This window comes from Galendromus occidentalis, unplaced genomic scaffold, assembly GCF_000255335.2.
Source record: "Galendromus occidentalis unplaced genomic scaffold, Mocc_1.1 scf7180000077497, whole genome shotgun sequence".
NCBI classification, from domain to species: domain Eukaryota; kingdom Metazoa; phylum Arthropoda; class Arachnida; order Mesostigmata; family Phytoseiidae; genus Galendromus; species Galendromus occidentalis.
Genome location: NW_003805485.1, coordinates 1,816,750 through 1,836,798, shown reverse-complemented (window position 1 = coordinate 1,836,798; position 20,049 = coordinate 1,816,750). Strand labels below are relative to the sequence as shown.

The following is a 20,049-nucleotide window of genomic DNA, read 5'->3' as shown; positions in this document are numbered from 1 at the left end:
CTCGAATTCGAGCCCAGCTCGTTCTAAGTTGTTGTTGTTGGGGGAGGTCGTGAACTTCAGAGTGGTAGAAGAAGACTGGGAAGGAATCTCACACTCTGGGACAAGTCCGGTATGGGATGTGGATCATATCTCCCCTCAGAGGAGAAAGGAGTTCTGTCAAGCTCTTGTTTATGATCCGATTAGAGAATTTCACTCGAAACCTCGGTTCCCACGTGGAAATTCCAAATCTGGAGTTGGCAAGACTCCACGAGCCCGAAAAGCGTTCCCTCTGGGAGCTCGGATACCTCCGGCGGAGAAGTAGACAGCAGACTCATATCCTCATACCCCCTTCTGGCACAGAGCTCTCGAGCGGGCACCAAACTCAGTGTGCCGTAGTTTCTGCGCTGTGGAATTTTTCGGTCAAGACGCTGGGTGAATGATTATAACCCGATTGGTCCCTGGTCTCGGCCCTGCACGGCTCTGAGACTAATCCCAGACTCGGGGGTCCTTACGATGATCGACAGAAGAAAATCAAAACCTCGATGGGAGTCTTCCCGAGCTCGCGAGATCAGCTGGACACCACTTGAGTCGATGATACAAGGAAACTTGGATTTTCGAGCCCGATCCGGGCGCAAGTGACCGTGAGAATCAGAGCGCCGAACAGTGCGTTCGGCTACCGGATTGTACGTGGCTTAGAATATTCGGTATAGAGTTTCAGCCAAGACTCCATAAATCTCCCGGAGTGCCTTCGGAGAAATTAAAGCCTTCTCTAGCTTCTTCCATCCATAGGTCCGATAACCCGGATCAAGTTGCAGAATTCACGGTCGATCCTTTTCAAAATTCTTCTCCATCGGATCACCCATGTCCCTCCCATCTCACTCGGTTCTAGTCAGGGAAACAGAGATTTCCACCCCCTGTTGCCGACGCCTACCACGCGGGAATCGTGTCCTTACTTTCGAGATAGGTGTTTGGCGAAACTTGAGACTCTGCTCAGAATCGAGGAATTCGATGTCGACAAGAAAACATCGGGTGGGCTCGCTAAGAGCAGATGCTTGTGGCGTTCCATGGTCGACTCTGAAATTCTGGACTCGGCATTGCCCAGCCTCTTGTAATGAGTGCCAGCCCGATCGTCGTCGGAACGATATTGCCGAAGAGAATTCATTTTCGCTCAGTAACCCAGTATTCGCAAGTCGGATATGCCACGGATGACGCTTTCTGGTCAGATTTCTTTCTTGCTCGCGGACAGTCCGGGCTACAACACGAATATCGCGGAGTGTTCGCCGCAGTTTTCGCATGTCGATACCGGCTCGGTGCCGTGGCTCGATGAAAACATTTTTTGAAAATTTCGGATCGCTCGAAAGCCGAATGTTCAAAGGACTCGGAGAGGTTTCCTAGAAATCCACCGCTCTCGGAATCTCAGAGACGAACGAAAGCCCAGTGTTCTCGAGAGCATTCCCCCTCCCCGTGATTCTGAGTTTTCCGGAGGTTTTCCTGATTCTAAGGAGAGGGAAAATATTCTCAGAATCATTCGCAGTAATCTCGGATTGATCCTATCGGACTTCCATGCGTTCGAAGCATCGTGGTTTTTCTCCGGTGACTTCAGGAATCTTCTCGGGCTGAAATTCGAATTGATCGGCTAACGAATGGAATGTGCTCTTTCCAGGGACTGTCTGGTGGAAAATTGTCGCCATGATGGATCTGGCCGGAGCAACGGACCTCAGCATGAACGGAGCTTCTCCGCGGCCAAATCACGTCCAGCACGGCGGGCACCCCTACCGCCCTCTCGATGAGATGGGGCATGAGCAGAAAACTCGCTTGCCCAACTGGACGGAGGAAGAAAAAAATGTGCTCATCGTCGAGGTTCGAAGACGAGCCGCCGTGCTTACAACTCCTCGTGCCAAAGGAATGTCGCACTTGAAGGAAAAAGCTTGGGAAGAGATCACGCAGGCGGTCAACGCCGTCCAGGCACCCGGGAGTCAGCTGAGAAACGCTCAGACCTGTCGCAAGAAATGGGAGAACCTCAAGCTGTATGCGAAAAAAGCTCAAAAAGAAGGAAGGAGTGAGTACTGATTCCTGATCTAGCTTCTCTTGGAAATGGGCGCTCGTTGGCAATAATTGTCCTCCACCCTCTCAGGAGACTTCGGAGCGCAGGGGAGGAGGCGGATGCGATACACACCCAGGGGTATAGATCCCGATATACTCACGCGGAGCATCCTATTATTATATTCTCGCTCAGACGCAGCGACCTTACATCGAGGCGGAGGAATTCTAAGCGGAATATGTCGTTACCCCGAACTCGAGCGACGACTCAGTTTCGTTTCGCCTCACAAATCGCGCGGGGGTTCCCGGTCGCATCTCAGATTTTGAGTGTAACTCTTGGAGAACGAAGCTGTCCTTGCAATGGGTCATTTCTTTTTGTGTTGAGATACTTCTGCGAGGTATCACCTCTCAGGCTTGATCGGAGGGAACCGTCTCTCCGACTTTCGGCTAGCGGATGTCAGATCGAGTGAATTTTCTGTATCGAGCACCCTCGAAAATCTGCGCCGTTCAGTAAATGATTTTGTACTCGGTAGCAGGAGAAGTCTTCCGAGGAGTGACGGAAGAGCGAGTTCTTCCTCCTTGATAGAATTCATGCACCGTAGTGAGCAGGAAGAAGGGAAAAACACGGAGCAGACTCCCGATGCCTTAAGAACTCAGTTCCACAGAACGCGCGATAAGGAATCGTCCGCTTGGAAACGTTCGAAGAGCGAAGATTTTCCTCCGAAGTGACCGCTGACGCACCCAGTGACTTCATCGCAGCGGCATGAAGACCAGCGGCATCATCCGTTTAAGGGTTTTCGTTCGTCACCTACTTCGGCCGTTTCGACGAGCATGGTTATTCCGCGCGAGAATTCCAACGAGGGGGTTGGACGGATACAATGGAATACACATGCTGCCTGACTCGATGAGCGGAAGGCGTGGCAGCTGCTTGACCGTCTGCCTCCCGTGCTGCTTCAGTCGAAGCTCGCTCGCTCCTTCGCCTCATGCATTTTCCACCGTCGGCGGCGCTTAATGAGAAATCGCCGAAACGATCCAGGCTAGCCCGGTCGGCGAAAATTGAACTCCCTCGGGGATGACTCCGAGCGGACGTTGGCGTTTCCAGATGCTCATCGCAGCGTCAAGCTCAAACTCGGCGCTTTCCTCGTTTCTCGTATTGGAGAGTCTGACGCTCGTTCCCAATGACGAGCGATGATCGCTCATCTTGTATTTCGGGGACTAGGAGTATCGAACAGGTGTCCGCGACGGCTTCACGAAATTTGGCGAGCTTGAGAATATTCCTCCCGTCGCGTCCTCGGACTTCGGCAGAAGCGCGAAGAGAACTCGTTCACGGATAACGAGATCAGCCTAAGCAGAAACGAAAGCGATGCGATCGGCGGTCTGAGAAATTCCACAGAACACTTACGTGCGTACGTATCTTCGGATAGCGATATGAAGACGATACCAGGCGGTCGCGGCGTTGCCGATGATGATGAGAGCCAAAGTAGCGGATTTCCCAGGAGAGCTGTTGTGTTTTCGAGCATTGGAAGAATCCTTTTCGTGCAGCGAGAATTAATCCGAACCGGTTACGTCGTCGCTACGGCTGAGGTCTGACTTGGAAGTCATCAACCCCTTGACGGAAGCAGCAGCCACGGCGGTGGCGCGTCTCCGAAAGCCGGGTATCCAACGACGTCATGCTAAGTATTTGGTCGTACGGGTTGAACCACATCGACTTTCTCTGACGATCCAGCGAGCCGAGCTGATTGGCTTCGGTCGTACGTACCGACTCTTCTTTTCGCTGGCGCGGATAGAGACGCTCCGAGTATATCCGGCGGATCTGGGCAGAACCCTGGCCGCAAGCTGCAATGCGGACTGGGGCTCGCGAAAGCAGCGCCTGAGCTCCTCGGTCTGTGACATCCGGACGGCGTCTTGATGGAAGCTCGTCGCTTATTCGGGTCCTTATGCGGAGCGCCTTTGATCGCCCTCCTTTTGAGGTTGCAGGGTGCTATTCGTTGGGCTCCCCGAGAGAGGACGGAATCGATGAATCAAGCTTCCTCTGTCTCGTTCCATGTCGGGAAGCCGAATCATCATCAGTCCCCCTATGCTGGGAAGGTCGTCGATGACCGTTCCTCCATTCCTATAGCTATTTCCTCATCGCAAACCGTCCAGTCCGCCCTAATCTGAAATATGTTTGGCGCAACGCTGACTCGAGACTCAAAAGTCAGGACAACTGATCTTCGGTCTGATTCTCTCGAGTTTTTGAAAGGGTCAGCATCGAACAATCTGTTTCCGTGCCGTCGACGCAATTCATCCATTCACTTCATCCCAGATCGGAATCTAGGATGTGGGACTCGATTGCCCGATCCAAAATCATACGAGCGTGCAGCTTCAACCCAGCGATCCGATGTTTCAATCCCGAAAGCCTCCGTATAGAAAACTAGGGGAAGATGTAGGAGCCTGGCATGAACTGACGAGCGCTGATGAGTCACGATCTGATCGATTAAGATGATTCGGGGAAGAGTGTGTTTGCCCGCATGACGTTGAGATGCTAGACTTTCTGACGACTACAATCAGAACTTCCCACTCGGGCTGCTTGAGTCACCGCATTGAGCAGCAGAAGAGGCGAGGAACAAAATAGTCAGGTCTTCCATGGAATCGAAGGGAAGCGCAATCTCATTCGAAGCTTGTCCCCACCAAACGCGCATCCACCACTCTAAGTATGTATTTATATGCGCAGGTTTTGAAGAGACCGATAGATAGATAGACAGACAGACCGACCGACAAAGACAAACTTGTGAATACTAGAGATGTGTCCGAATATTGTTTTCGTCCGCTTGACGGGCTGTGAGTGACGGGCAGACGGCTCCGGACACCCTTTGTTGGGCGAGCAATCGATCGAGACAGAAAAATCGAGGTAATTCCTCGAGAAAAGAAAGAAAATCGTGCCGGTCCTGACCATTGAGTGTCCGCCAAGTCCGAAATAGAAATTCCGAAGCCCAAACATTCGCTCGTCTTGACACAAACGGGGCTCCACCGGAACCGTCGTCATTTGAATAACGGCTGCCGAGGTCCAAGGAGTTTTTTGTCTGGGGAGTCTGTCAAGAATCTCGCTTTGCGCCGAGGGCCGCCTGGCTCAGGACCGGATGCGACGAGCATGGCGAAGTTGGATGATAGAGAGAGATGACAGAGGAGCACTTCTTATGGTACCCATGTTACAAGCGAATTTCATGCTGAATTCGATTCATGAATCATCAGAGGAGGAAGGGTTCGAACTGAATTTATCGTTTTCAACGGATCGGAGGACAGCTCAATTAGAAAAAAAAGAGAGATATGGGACTGATAACCGGAAGCCGACCCTGGCGCGCGGAATTTACGAGTTCGACTGCGATCGATCCTTGCCGCCAATTGGATCCAACATTACCATCCCTTGACCCGGAGACGGACCTACGCCGATTCCATGAATTCTCTCAATCATTATCCCGAGGAAGGCTCTGTTCGATCAGGACATTTCGGCAGCGAAAATCTGAGGCAGAGGGAACTCGGCGGAAACCGAGCTCGATAGGTTCCTCTTGGAAATCATCAGAATACCAAGGTCGACTCTCTGATTCCCTCCGAAATCTCCGGAAACTATTCCTCAGGGTCCATCAAAATCGAATCAGAAATCGGTTGAGGGAACCCAGTAGCTGCCTCAGCGCGCGAACGGTTGTCGAGCTTCGGCCGGCAAGTTCCGAGAGCAGCGCGTCTCTCAGCAGCGGCAATGGATAACTATTCATTCGTCCGACTTGATCGAGTGCGCTGCAAACGCCCGTAGCTGTTAAGTATCCAGAGAGTATGCGTGAAGTTGCAACATTCCAAAGCGCTTTCTTCCCCGTTTTCTTGAGCTTTCCTAGATTATGCTAGATAGGTGCTAGGATAAGAGACTCCCCTTAGTTCAGGAAGAGCTCGAATTCCGTCAACCGCCGAAGTGGAGAAAAGCTCGGCGATGCATAAGCAAACTTCTCCAAGCATGTGCTCGGTCCACTCTTATCCTCTTCCCGTGCTATGAGAGGAGCCGAGCACCGCGCCTTCATCCATTCATACAAAGACAAACTTGGAAGCCAAAGATGGAGGGTATCCGAAACAGATCGCGAAAGTCGAAGGAAATGGACCTCCTTGTTGTTTCACATGAAATGAAGTTCGGACTGAAGTCCCAGATCAATCCACTTTTATTCTTGGGAACGATTCGTAACTCTGGCGATAGAAAGCAGGCAACTTCTGGAGCTTTTTTTTATCCACATCGATTGCTCCTGCTCTCAAAATGCGAAACTTCGATAAATATTTCCCTCTCCCTGTGCAGATGAATCTCTCCGGTCATGAATTTATGAGCGGCAGAGACGATTCGATATTCAAATATCTGGGGGCGAAAATCAAGGCGTGAGACCTCTCAAATCAGAAATCGCTGTTTCGCCGTCGACTCAGCTAAGCCCGTTGTTCTTGTCGAAGTGTGCAAATTCTTGAGTGCGTACAAGCATCGCGATGACCGCGTGAAAGATATCACTTGGGAATGGCGTATGAGGAAACAGAGGGATTTTAGATAATCATCGCAATGAGGAAAGGTGTTTTAGGCAATGCCTTCGCCACCGCGAATTTCTAGAGGAAATCGTGAATGACGGCGTTCGGGAGGGTATGATAGAATAACACATCCGATGCTGCAAGAGGGCTTTTATCAACATCATGCGTATCTACGAGGAAAGTCTATAACTGAGAACCCATCTTCGACCTCGAAATCATTCGGCCACGATTCTGGAAGTCTGTTTCCATCGACCCCTCATTCGCTCACCAGAGTCTCCATTATCGCGAGCCCCGCGACCGCCGCCTCTACCATCGGGATGAGCCAGGTCGTAAATGTTTGCATTTCCTACATCGGTGTTATGAGCATCGCGTCGATGCTCCAGTCTCAATCTGCAAGTAGGGCTCCCTGATTCCTCTCCTGTCATTTTCCATACTTCGAATCTCGAACTCGATACGTTCGATACGTTTACTTTCTGAATCCTTTCTCCCGGTAGACTTCACCCTTGCGGACTTGGTTCCGCTCTCGATCAGACATCGCCTCGGAATGGGTGCGACGGGTAAATTCGCAGCTTAGTCGAGGAAGGTTCACATCATTCGACAACGCTTGAACGGGACTTGCAGTCAGCTCGAGCCCTTCGGGAGTTCATTCAGAGATGGGACTCCATTACGAGATCTGATCCCACGGAGGAAAATATGCGGATATCGTCTTCTCATCCGCGAGAGATCTCGGCTCAAATTTTCATACCTTCAGCACCACGAAGAGTTCTCGACTGACGCCCCTTTCATTCACAGATGACGTCACACTCTCGACAGTCTCTCAGCTCATCGGCAGCGACATGGATCTCAAAGTGTTACAAGCCACCCTGCAAGCCGTGCAGGGCACGTCGCCGTCACCGTCCCCAGGACCGATGGAAGGAGGTCCTGAGCCATTGGGTGCCATTTTCTCCGTCCTGTGAGTGCAGTTTACCTCAATTTTGAAACGGCTTACGCTTTGCTCATCTCTGACTCGTTTTCCTCGAGTTCTGGGGAACGGGCTCAGAGGGAGAACATTCAGGGAATCCGCTCTGCTATTTCTATCGATCGGCTCCAATGTTCGCGAGTATGATCGTTGTCGAATATCTAGGATTAGGAGGAAATCGCAGTTCGAATAAGCGATTTAGCCGGAAAGTCTCCCGATCCCTTGGAGGAAAACCATACTGGAGAGGGAGAGCTTTCCAAAGACGGCATCGCAGTCGCCGTGAACGACCATTTAGCTCCTCACGAATCCATGAATAATTATTGCATGAGAATGCGAACTAAACAAATAGTACAAACGAAGGAGAGAATTGGCTAGATATATGTGGAACAACAAATCATCGCAGGGTTTGGAATCGCGGTCGCGACTGTTACTTTTCCCTCCAGTCCAAGAAAAATCGAAGCCTTTCCTCGCTGAACTGGAGATTAGTTAAGACGTCGACGTTTCGATGCGTGCGAAAGACAAAAACTACTTGACCAGCGGCGACACGAACCGAAAACCTGTTTCCAAGAGCTTCAACCTGCGCATATCTGATTCTCGGCAACAAGCTGGTTAGCTATGTAGACCACATGGATTTTGTTTCCTTCCCTGGATCTGACTTCTGGAGATAAGTGGAAAGCGCCCAGAAAAATGTCAGACAGCCCGCGAGGCCACCGCAGTCGATCCAGAGTCAATTTCATCATAAGGAGTGATCCTCCCGAGACTGATGGAAAATTCGGGTCGATGAACTGTACTCCGCGAAAGAAAGTATTGCGATGACTCGCAAACCCAGCGTATCTCCATCGCTATGCGCTGACTCCATGGGTGAGCGAAGGGCAACGTCGATTGCAACGAGCCTGAATCGACCCTTCCAAAAACGACACCTCCCGCAGGGCATCCACCCTGTTCGTTGAGTTTTTTGTCTCCTAGAGTTTGGGCTCCGAGGCGCTCAGAAGCATACTTTGTGTTTGGATCGTTGCGAATTGAGATCTTACGAGGAGATTTCCTGCGACACCGATTAGGGAATCGAGTTAATAAATGAGGGCGGATAAGACGGGGTTCTTGCTAACGTACCAACTAATGAAGTCTCGCACCTATGGGACCTTTCCTAACCCTTAGACCCGATAAAGGGAGAGAAGTTCTTCGTGAAAGGCACCGATGAGAAAATTCCTTGTGCGAGACCTTGGAATCGTCGGTCGCAGCGCGATCTAGAATAGAAATCGGCTCCTTGGTTCTCTGCAGGTAGAACTCCCACGAAAATCGAGCCGACTAGCGCTCATTTTCGATTCGCACCATCGATCAATGGATTAGATCGGACGACCAGCCTTATTATTGAAATTGGTCCTCCTAATCCGATTCGGGGAGGTGGGAAGGGAAATGATTTGGACGTCGGAAATTCCTCTCCGGGATGGGGGAGTTGGATCACTCGAGAACAATGGTTGATCCAGCACGACATCGACGACTACTTCGAGGAACATTCATCCTGAGCTGACGGGGAGAGACATCCCGACGCAGGGGATTACCTTCCATACCGGAGAAGGCAGTTGCTTCGGAAGGGTCGACTCCATCATTTCCGAGGCGAGTTCGAACGCGATTTTTTTCGAACAATTATTGGTTCTTGGCCAAGAATTCTCCGAGGAATCTCGATAGGATCTCGATCACTCTAGGGGCGGACCTCGGAGGAAATTCTGACGGAGCGGCTGAGTGTCGGGACGGATCTTCTCCTTTCCGATCTTCCCGAACGTACAAAGAGAAACAATGCATTGCGTTCTCGCGCGCGCTCACTTAATCTTCTCGCAGGCGGTTGCGCATTCCGCTGACGAAGTCGCTTGTTGGTGAAAGTGACTTCTTCACGACGCACAAGACATTTCCATGTCATCTACATAATAAGACAATCCGAAGTGTGAGATCGTTTGAGAGACCATTATTCTCGCGTGTCTGAACGCCGTGGGAAACGCTACCGTACGGATTCCCGTTCACCGCGGGATGCACTCGTTTCCTTTCAATTTTTCCGACTTCGGCAATAATTCGGATGAGTTCGGAGTTTAGAACTCCTGTGCCGACGCCCAGCCTCTCTTGCCTCACCTATGTCTCATTTTTATCCCACCTTCATACACTTGACTCGAAAATTTGAACTCCGTTCGGATCGCGGTTTGATGCAGAACGCGCCGTTCGGATAATTTTTCGGGGAGGAGCCAACCTGATAAGAACGAAGCTCGTCACAGAGAGCGGCTTTCACTCACTCAAAGAACTTGGAATGCTTCACCTTCGATGGATGACATTTCCAGACTTATCGCTGCAATTAGAATGCGGAGAAATGCCAAGACGCCGTCAAGTTTAGAAGAGACGCTCCCGAGCAACAACCCGATTTTTTTTCCTCGACTCCTCTTTCTGGTCCGATATTCCGTATGCGAGTGAATAGAATATATTCGAGCGCTACTCCGTAATCCGAGTTCGATCACGCAGCGCGTACGCTCAGCTCGATATTTCGCTTTTTCTGGGAATCACGAGAGAATAACATCTCCAACACTCAGCTGGGCCTTCGTAGGGATAAGTGAAGCGCTCCCAATGGAAAAACCGAGACGCTACATCTGCAGAGCTGTCCTCAGGGGAGACTTCTTTGATCAAGAGCGTGTAGGAGCAGAGGCTGAGGAAAATTTGATCAGTTTCCTGATCAGAACGATTGCTTTCCTGACGAAGATTCTGAGCGGATGAAAACTCGAAATCCTCGATCATCGTGAAGGATGTCCCGAGCTGCATTCCGGCCCGCCGGCGATTCGAAGACCGACAAGGTTTTCCAGAATCGAGCGCTTCCACCCATACTCGATGGGAACGGATGAACGAATATGCGAGCTAGGAGTGATTTTCGTTTGCAGAAACCCCGAAAGGCGCACTCTTGCCCTCATTCGTCCGCTCGAGCGTCTGTTTCGCCTTTCGCTCGTGCAGACACTTATCTTTCTTCGACGTCATCCAGCTAGCAATGCTGGGCACGGCCGTTGGTCCGTCGATACATTTTATCGGACCACTGCTGGATTTCTTCCACTTCGGCTGAGGGCAGGCCAAGCAACCACGGCGGCGGCGACGGCGGCGGCAGCAGCAGCAGGCAATGCTCTGACCAAGAGCCATCTTCTGGCAGCTGCGACCGGCGCCGCGGCGGAGTCAGCGATGGCATGTTCTCTACAAAACGCTCTGAGCCCAGAAAAATTCCACGAGACTTTTGTCGCCCTGTGTTCTCGTTCGATCGTCCGATGGTACTCGCCTGTCCGCCGTACTTTCGTCCGTACTGCTCGTCTTACAGTACAACGAAAATATACGTGCGCGTCATATCTCCCTCAGAATATGATATCACGATGCACAGCGATGAGGACCGCAAGGTGCCATCCGGCAGAAAAAAATTGGGAACACTTCATGCAGACCTCGAGGTTTCCCATTGCTCCGGTCCCTCAATCCCGAAGCTCTTGATCAACTATCTCTCTTGGGGCTCTCGATCCTTCGTCCTCCGCAGGATGAGGAGCGAGGAATCCCCGAGAAGAGGAATTCGACACCCTCAAGCTCGAACTATGTCGAAGATGTATACGCACTACGCTACGGCGCGACGCCCGTATTCGTTCGGGCATCTCACTCAGATGAGCGTTCGGCTCTCCGCATGACTCCCTGGATTTCCGATCGCTTGGCATGCTGAACGGCTAGCGCTTTGCTCGATGTTGCCGATGAAGGTCCCTACAACCCAAAAGCAACTTCACGTCCAGAATACTCGTTCACTCACTCACTAGCTGGTGTTCCTTCTGCGACGGCGGCGGCGACGACGACTTCGCCTCTCAGCCAGTGCATTGAACCTGATTCGATAGATTTTTCCGCTGCGAGCTAAGATTAACGTCTTCTTGCAGCGTTCATGAATGTTTTCAACGAGAATGCTGCTATGCTCGCCGAATCGATCGGTCGTTCCTTCAGCTTGTATCTTGCCTTTCTAATATTCGCGGACGCCGCTGCTAGAAAATCGCCTGATGCAAGAGCGTTCGCCTTCGAGGGAACTTCATCAATCTATCCGATGGCCATCTATCTCGCCTTTTATCCATAGCGCTGCTATCGGGGAGATATATGTATTTGCATATGCTCGGAGATATATATGTTCGTGTTCCTCCCGATGGACTAGTGTGTTCGACGACTTGAGCGTCTTCGCGAATTCCTCGGCGTTTGGACGAGCACGTCCTTTCTACGAAGATTACGTCCACTTGAATTATTGCATCAAATTGCTAAGCGTTACGCCGCTCGTGTTCCCATGAGCGGCGTTCTAGTTCGATCCCACCAGCAGCGGCCATGAGCGGGAACGATCGACGTAAACAATCGGCTTCATCTGCAGGGACGAAGAGCGACTCGAATATTGTGTATGCCACTGCAAGTTGTGGAAATTATCTTCTCCAGATAATTATGGCCGGTCATAACTCCGAGCACGATGATTCCGAGGCGAGATCATGCCGTCTTCGCTGATGTAATTTGCCTGAAAAATCAGAGATGCGAGTATTGGATCCGGGTTCCAATGATTCTTCCTGGGGAATTGCTTTCCAAGACGACTTCTCCGGGGGATCCTACGTTGATTCCTTTGGGCTTATCGAAGAGCGGGTGACCAGCTCATAGATAAGGCCATGCAAGCCCGCCGCAGCCGTGTCTACTACGGCACACAATCTAGAGACCACTGACCTTCATTGACACGTGGTGTCATTACCCAGAGCGAAAGATGGCGTGGGAATCTGAGTGAGCGGTGTCTATCTTCCAGAGTGGAACTTCCAAACCTGGAATCATCGCGGAATGTGGTTCGAAATTCCGAAGAAATTTAAAGCTTCGGCCCGTCAGTCAAAACCGTCCGCGGCGACGTGGGTGCCTCGGACGGCGATGCCGAATCGATGTGCTATATGATCGATAACATTCGCTGCACCAGCTCGCGCTAAAAGTCCTAAATTGCTTCGCTCACCAAGAAGGATCACTTATTAGACCTCTCTCCATGGGAACAATCTCGGCCCCTGTCCTCCTTGGGAGGAGAACCATTCACTCTCTCCGGAGCATGGAACATGATGCTTTATTTCGGGGACAGAAAAATCGATCCATCCATTTTCGATTCATGCGATTCATGCGATCCGTTCATTCCTTCATCGAATCGATCAGTCACCGAACCGATCTCACGGGAGTCCGTCCGTTCTACGATCAAGATGATCCCGGTGGTCAGGTTTCGAATGCATCAATCCTCTGATTCAGCTCAAAAGGTTTTCGAAGACTTGTTCGCGTTGCTTCACGATTAGGAGAATCGCACAAGTAATTCTCGTTACACCCGTTTATCCACGAGCAGAATCGCGCCGGCCGTTATTCTCTTATCCATCCGCAAATCCATGTTGCGCGATTCTCATTATCCGGTCAAGTCTCCTACATGAAATGTTTCCTTTTTTCCCTTTTTCTCGTCTCTCTCATCTGCAGCGGTCCGATATTTGGGTTAATGCCGACGAACGATGCCTTGTTGGACACATGGCCGATGCGAGACTACTTTCAAAGCCAACCGGTTCTAAGTTTCGATGTCCATCCAGCGCAGTGAAGGGTTGCGAAGACGCTGTTAAACGGTCGCCCAGTCCAACCAAAACAGCGAGGGAGCAAGCCGGTCATACGGCTAGGAATCTCGCAGCACGACAAGACGCAACGTATTTTTTTCTCGTTAGGCCATTTCCTTCAATCGAATGCCTGGAGGCGATTTATTCGAAGGAGAGCTCGAGGATACTACCGAAATCATCTAGTCTCATGCATTGTATCGTCCACTAAAGGGTCAATTCACTCATTACCACCCGAGTGTGGTCAGGAATTATCCCTCTCTGATGATGATATGTCATTCGCGAGAAAATATTGCTCAGTCTGTGATGGAGCCGATTGGAGGGCAGGAGTCAACCGGGTCCTGGGGTTAAAAGCATGCATGCCGACTCTCAAAGTTTTCCGTTTCAGTGGAGAAAGAGAATGACGAGAAACGGGAAGATTTGCACCGTTTGGCGGTGCGGTCGCTTGATTGAATTTGCGAAGGGAGCCGAAGGGCCTTATCGATCTGATTCATTCTCAGTGAGCAGTATCACCCGAAAATCGTGGGTTCCGAGCTTGACAATCCCGCATCTTAGAGAAAATCTCTCCGTAAGAGCCGTATTCCGCCCGCAAGCTCAAACGAGCCTCTTCCTCATTTTCTACTCACTTGATAGGTCGGGATCTTTCGGCACTGTCGCACGTAAGGTCGGTCCGTAAGGAGGCGATCGAACTTTGGAGCTCGAAGAACGGTTTCTGCCTCAAGAACACGGGGGATCGAAGAGCTTCGAGTTCTCGCTCGCGCCGCGGAACCGATGATTTTCCCGACACAGGCTTCGATCCGTGGCGGCTGACTGCCGCTCAGGTGAGCGGTCGGGCGACGGCTGACTCCGCTATCGACGAGCAGAACTCAAGTCCCGAGCCAAAGTCGTGAGGGAAACTCTGTCGCCTAGTGACTTACCCATTGGATGGGAAGTGCTCGCCAACAGGAGAAAAAGAGAACCGAAGAAGAAGAACTCCTCTTCTTTTCGGATGAGGCTGACGAGAAGAAAATATCTCGACGCCGACTCACGAAGAACAGCCGCACTTTGTTGTGCAGCTATTGTAGCCCTCAACCCTCCGGAGCTGGACTTCGGCCGTCCGTCTGTATTCGTTTCGATTCGAATTTCTTTCTACTGGTGTGTTTGTGTGGCAAGCGGTCGAACGACGACGACGGCCGACCGTCCAGAGCGGCGTGTTGGTAAGTGTCAAACTTAGCCACGATCCAAGTCCGCATTCGAAGCTCGGCCGTTGCCGTGAAAGATGCTCCTAGCGCTCATGGACTGTGTCGTGTATGTTTCTGTACCCGGAAATTACGAAGTGTCTCATTCGATGGCTATTCTGCGGAAGAATCTTGAATGTGTTCAGCTGATCATACCGTTGACTGACAGGGATCCACTCGATTGAGATGTGATGGGACTCGAGCGATATCTAGGCCCGGAGACCCGTGAGGGCTTCCAGCTCGTCCTCAGAGATCTCTTTTGAAATGCTGTTGACCTGGATCCTACCCCAGGATAGGATTTCTCCGGCGACCTTTTGAATTGTGGCGATGGATGAGTGCATTGTGGATGACTTGAGTCTTACCGATGTCTTCCTCGATTTCCAGGCAGCAACAAGGAATGAACGGGGCGCTGGCTCGGATGTTGGGTATTTCAGGCGCTCCAGCTGTGTCGGAGGCATCCTTGTCCGATTGCTCGAATTCCGTGGAGGACGCTGAAGAGCTCCGAATCAAGTCTGAAGTAGTCGAGGACAATCGAAGACACGGAGCCGCCGATACGCAACGTCAACAGGAGAATCTGCACGGATTCCATGATGGGGTACGAGACCTCCCCTCTTTCCTAATCTGATCTCCCCAAGTTGCCATCCTATGACCCTTGCGTGAGACGAATTCCTTTTCTGAGACCATCTGCTTTTTCCTTCACTCAGATCACCCAGCGGTCATCTCCGCTGCCGCTGCCTCCGGGTGTGAGTTTGGAGCCTGTTCGTAAAATGGCTTCGGCTTCTAACTCGACTCTGGGCCGAATGCCCCAACCGAACAACCATGGAATGAATCCGCAGACTCTCAATGGCTTCCACTATCCCCATCAGCAAAGACCTCAACAGAGAACTTCACAAAGTCCTGGAGCCAGTATCTACTCCAATGGTTAGTGCGGATATCACGAAGCGCTGTCATGTTTGAGATCCTTGCATGCTACCGCACATCGCGTTCTAGACGGATGCGATATGCCGACAAGTATCGGGAATGCAAGTATCGAGACTCGAGCGTTCGAATTTCCATCCAGGTATCTCTCGCACTGCGGGCGTTCGCCATTCGACCACGCCAGTCAGTCGGGTCAATGGCGTGAAACGGCGCCGAGAGGATGATTCTGAAAACGACGATTATTATTTGGAGAAAAGGACCTTTTACAAGGAAATGACGAAACTTTGTGGAACGGTGAGGGACGGCAATGATTCCAAGGCCAATATCCTCGAAACGATAAAAAAAACTCCAAGAGGATCAGGAATCGGAACTCACCGATTTCCCCGGAAACTGATTACAGGTGCAAAACTTGCTGTTGTCAATGAAAGAGACTCAGCAGCTCAAGCAGCAGGTGCTTTTGGAGAAACTTCGCATCATCAGGCTCAAGTCATCTAACCAAGGAGACATGAAGGGTCCCGGCATTCGTCAGGACTTGGATGACGACGAGAACGAGGAAGAAGAAGATGATAATCTCGATAACAAACGAAACGGACTCGATGACCACGACGTGTCCGATCAGGACGCGAAAGACGCTGAGGAACGTGAAACTCCCGACCTCGATGATGAGGAGTGACATATCATTGATTACCTTGTCGAACAAGCGATTGATATCGGTGTTCCGAAGATAAGCATAGGCCCGATAGAGTGACAGGTGGAAATATTTAGACGATGAAGGATAAGGTTATCTGGATGATGATACTTGTGAGACTTGTGTGATACACTCCTTTGTCCTCCAGTTGTGAACGGACGCTCCAGATCGAACATGGGAGTACATGTGACGAGCTTGATTCATATTTAGCACAATAGAAACAGTGCAACTCATTATTCATATACTCAAGCAGCAGGTGAAGTCTATTCTTGCAATTTAGGTAGACGGAGCTTTTCTTTCGTGGACGTATAATTTAATAAGGTGGTCTCTTATCAGAGGAAGACGGGCTGTCTGAACAGCGCTCAAGTAGTCGTTTTGTATTACAATGTGCCATTTTGGTTGATGATCATTTCGATCACGATGGAGACGATACTGGATATTTATTTCAAAACAAGTATTAGACCCGAACATTTAGCATTTTTAGAACTAGCGAATTAGCATGAATGTCCGAATAAAACATATCGCATATGTTGAGGGATGAAAAACAACGTTTTTTCTTCGTTTCGGACCGGGTGGCCTTCGAATTTCTCAACTATTTTTCTGGATGGGCACGGAGTCATTGCCGGGATGCTCGGTGCTCGGAGAAGGTATCTTTGCGAATCTAATTGAGGCGTACGAGTACGCATCCTCCTCCGGGAGCGGAGTTCGAATCTCGTGGTATATCACGAAGAACGAAGCGGAAGTCCTCCGAGGAGGCACGAGGTAGATGGACTGGGAGTTTCGATTTTTCTGATGCTCGTTGAGTATATATTGGAGCATGCCTCGTAAATCGACGAGCTTCGACGATACAACATCAGAGACGTCCTTCTCTTCATTTTCTCTCGAATCGACGAGCTTGGTCCATCCTAAAGCCTCTAATCGTGATCCGGCGTTGCTCCGAATCCTCGGAAATTCCGATGATGCGTTGGGTTTGAAAGTTCTCAAAGGTGAGCCAAGGATTCCACCTGTCCGAGCGAATCTGTAGCGCTGCGCGGCTCGACGGAGCATAAATAGATTGTCATCGCAACGGAAAGTCTCGCAAGCGATCAAAATCAGCCTAGGTACATTCTTCCGCAGGCGTAACTCTCCTCACTCGGGACGCGTCCGAAGTGCCGAGAGCCAATGATCTTTCGACTTTTCTAGTAGTCTTGGGATCGATTGCCGTGATAGTCTTGATCATAATTATTGAAGCAATTCTTATCCTGAAACCTCCGAAGGATCTTCCGCAAAGTAATAATTCCCTCCCGCCAAGCTAGAGACCTTCGCACGGGCAGAGGTTGACATACGAATTTTCATGCGATCGATCTTCTCTTCAAAAGTCTAATCATTCAGCTCACACACCGCATGGCTTCCGGAATGCCTGCACGCCGGATTGTGGTCCGCTCAGAGAGTGTCCGCTCTCAGTTTTACAGTGCAGGTGCAAATACGGCGTACCGGTGATCGGTGACAAATGCGTACTCCAGCCAGGTAGGTTGCTCGGTCCGAAAAAAACTGCGGAACCGGAAGCATGAGCATTGCTTGAAGACGAGGATCCGACAGGATGGGTTTTCGCTCTCTCCCGCAGTACAGCAAACGAAAGCGCAATTCTGCACAAGTGTCCCGTACAGAGAACTCGATCCTGACCAAGACGGTTGCAGATGTATCGCCCAAGAAGGAATCCAGAGGGTCAGGGTTGGCTACTGCGCTAAGGAAGGTGAGCACGGTCTATCGCCAACTCTCCCATCCCGAAAGATTGAGCTCCTCGATTATATTCAGAAAGAACACTTCGGCCAGTCGACTTGCAAGAGCAGCTTTTCATGAATCCCTGACGATATCGCTCCGGACAGACCGACTTCCTCCGAGAGAGACACAGGAAGTCAACCGCTTTCGAAGAATCACAATTTTTTTCGTTTTCACAGAAAAGTTTCCGCAGAGAATGTGCTGGTACGAAGAGGAGTACCGATGTCTCAACAGTGAGTCGAACCTCTAAGTCTTCCCACCGAGGACGCTTTTTGCCCACCGGCGTAGGAGCCGCCGGGCGAGTCTCGTATCTTTATCCAGATAAGAAAATACCCCCGTAATCACAGAAAAGTGAGCTGGTTTCTTTCGAGAAATCCTCCTGTTACTCTTTACAGCTACGTTGTGCGAACTCGGTTTCGAGAAAGCAGTCAATTACCGCGTGGCCCGCGGGATGGAGACTTTTTTGCCCGCCTTTCGTGAGGTGTATTGCGGCGCCTTCTCGCAAGCGGTCGGCAATATTGGTCCGAATCGCGATTTTCTCCAAGCTTTCAACCTCATACGTCTGGTCTCCAACACGAATATGTGTGAGACAAGGGACTTGACCCCGTGCTTCAATGACGTGACGATAGAGAGGGAAATTCAAAACGAACCCGATATAGTCAAGCAGCTATTCAACAAGTTTAAAGAGACCAATACGGAGGCTTACGAATGTAGTGAGGACACCTACGCCTGTAGAGAGCGGCTCTCAGGTACCCGGGATGATTGGGGACCGGACAATTTGCCTGGCAAGATAAGAATTCGGAGACAGATCAACGAATGGAACTACTTATCCGTGCTGATCAAAACGAACTATTTCCAAGCCACTGGCTGCATCACTTTCCAAAACCTGGAGAGATATATCAATAATCGAACGCTGAACGCACTAATGCTGAAAACCATCATCTCAGATATGAGTTTCCCTGCTAGGCAGAAAAATATTGATGACTCCCTCTCACATCTGAGATTGTTGAGACCCGGCGCTAAGAGCTTCTTTGGTTTCAACGAACCGAGCCTGGACAAGCTCGACGCGAATTGCATCGAGCCGCTGATGGCGGAGTATAAAATCCTCAAGAAAGATCAGAGTACATGGCCTGAGGTCATGGCAATGATTATGAAATTGAGGGGAGCGGATAAGTTATGCGCTTTCGACGGAATTCCTGAAGCTTTGAATCGACTCGAGATTCAGGTTCAAGACGATCAGCTGGTCCTCCCCTTGTGGACTCTGAACAGATATTGTGTTTTCGATCGGGCGCCCGAAAACTGTACACGTCTCATCGTCGCATCAATCGTAGCCGAACGTTTCCTACAAGTCTACGATGTCGAACACGACGAGAGAATGCCCTATAAACGAGAGTGAGTTCCGGCTTCGCTCAAGAAGAGAAACCATCCGATAAATCGATTCATCATCGATGATCGAATCTTCCACTTTTGGCCCTAGAGGCATAATCAATCGAAGAATATCTCACTCTCGAGGCTTACTGTGGGGTTGCTCCGGCTACCTGGTTTCATCTTGGTCACTTCTCGTTCCAGGTACCTACTCGGCCACATCTTATGCAATGTCGAGAAATTATGCGTCGTGGAAGAGTTTGTGCAGTACCGGTCGTGGGTGCGGGCGCTGACTGCGCGTAACAAGTACCATCCTCCGGATAAAGTGACGCACGACCTGGATGAAAAGTGTCTTATCGAAAACAGAGTGATTTGAGCTCTGGAGGCGGTACCCTTTCTCAACTGGTCCTGCAGCACCCGGAAAAGCCAGGAAGGGGAGGAGAACCCGAACAGTCTGCGCCAAGCTCCGAGAAATCGATAGTTCCATAAGCATAGCTCTCACGTCGAGCGTTCGAGCTCACTCGACAACTTGTATATCCTGTCAATGAATTTTGTCAATTGTTATGAAACCGAGTCTCCATCGTACTGAGTCGAGATTCCGCCCCCCAATGGCAGGTCGGTATCCCGGGGGCGAAAAGGCCCTCATGGAATGCTCCGCGATTCAACTCGCTGAGCAACGCCGAATTTTGTTTCGCAGAATGACAGCCATGATTGAAAAAAGCTCTCGCTGTCCGCAGAATTGAGAGCATTAATTGGAGGTTCAATCGTTCCGCACGGTATTTCATCAAAATTGGATGGCACGAGAGCCTCTGCCGTCATTGAAACTCCTCCCATGCCGGGTTCCGAGACGCGCACTCATTTACCGGATAGAGCAGCGGTTCCCAACCTGGGAGCCGCGGCTCCTAGGGGAGCCGCGAGACTTTTCTGGGGAAGCCGCCGAACCTGGTAGACTTTTCGTGGGGGAGCCGCGGA

General features: G+C 50.7%; 1 protein-coding gene across 1 annotated transcript; it reads left to right on the top strand.

Annotated features, from left to right (window-relative positions):
- The first annotated feature begins 15 nt into the window (after nt 1-15).
- LOC100905588 (uncharacterized) lies at nt 16-16,485 on the top strand. The gene is made up of 7 exons (XM_018640742.2): nt 16-109; nt 1,643-2,038; nt 7,339-7,498; nt 14,733-14,943; nt 15,053-15,269; nt 15,409-15,560; nt 15,667-16,485. Exons 2-7 carry the CDS (start codon nt 1,669-1,671, stop codon nt 15,937-15,939), a joined length of 1,383 nt encoding a protein of 460 aa, XP_018496258.1. The 5' UTR covers nt 16-109; nt 1,643-1,668; the 3' UTR covers nt 15,940-16,485.
- The last annotated feature ends 3,564 nt before the right edge of the window (nt 16,486-20,049 follow it).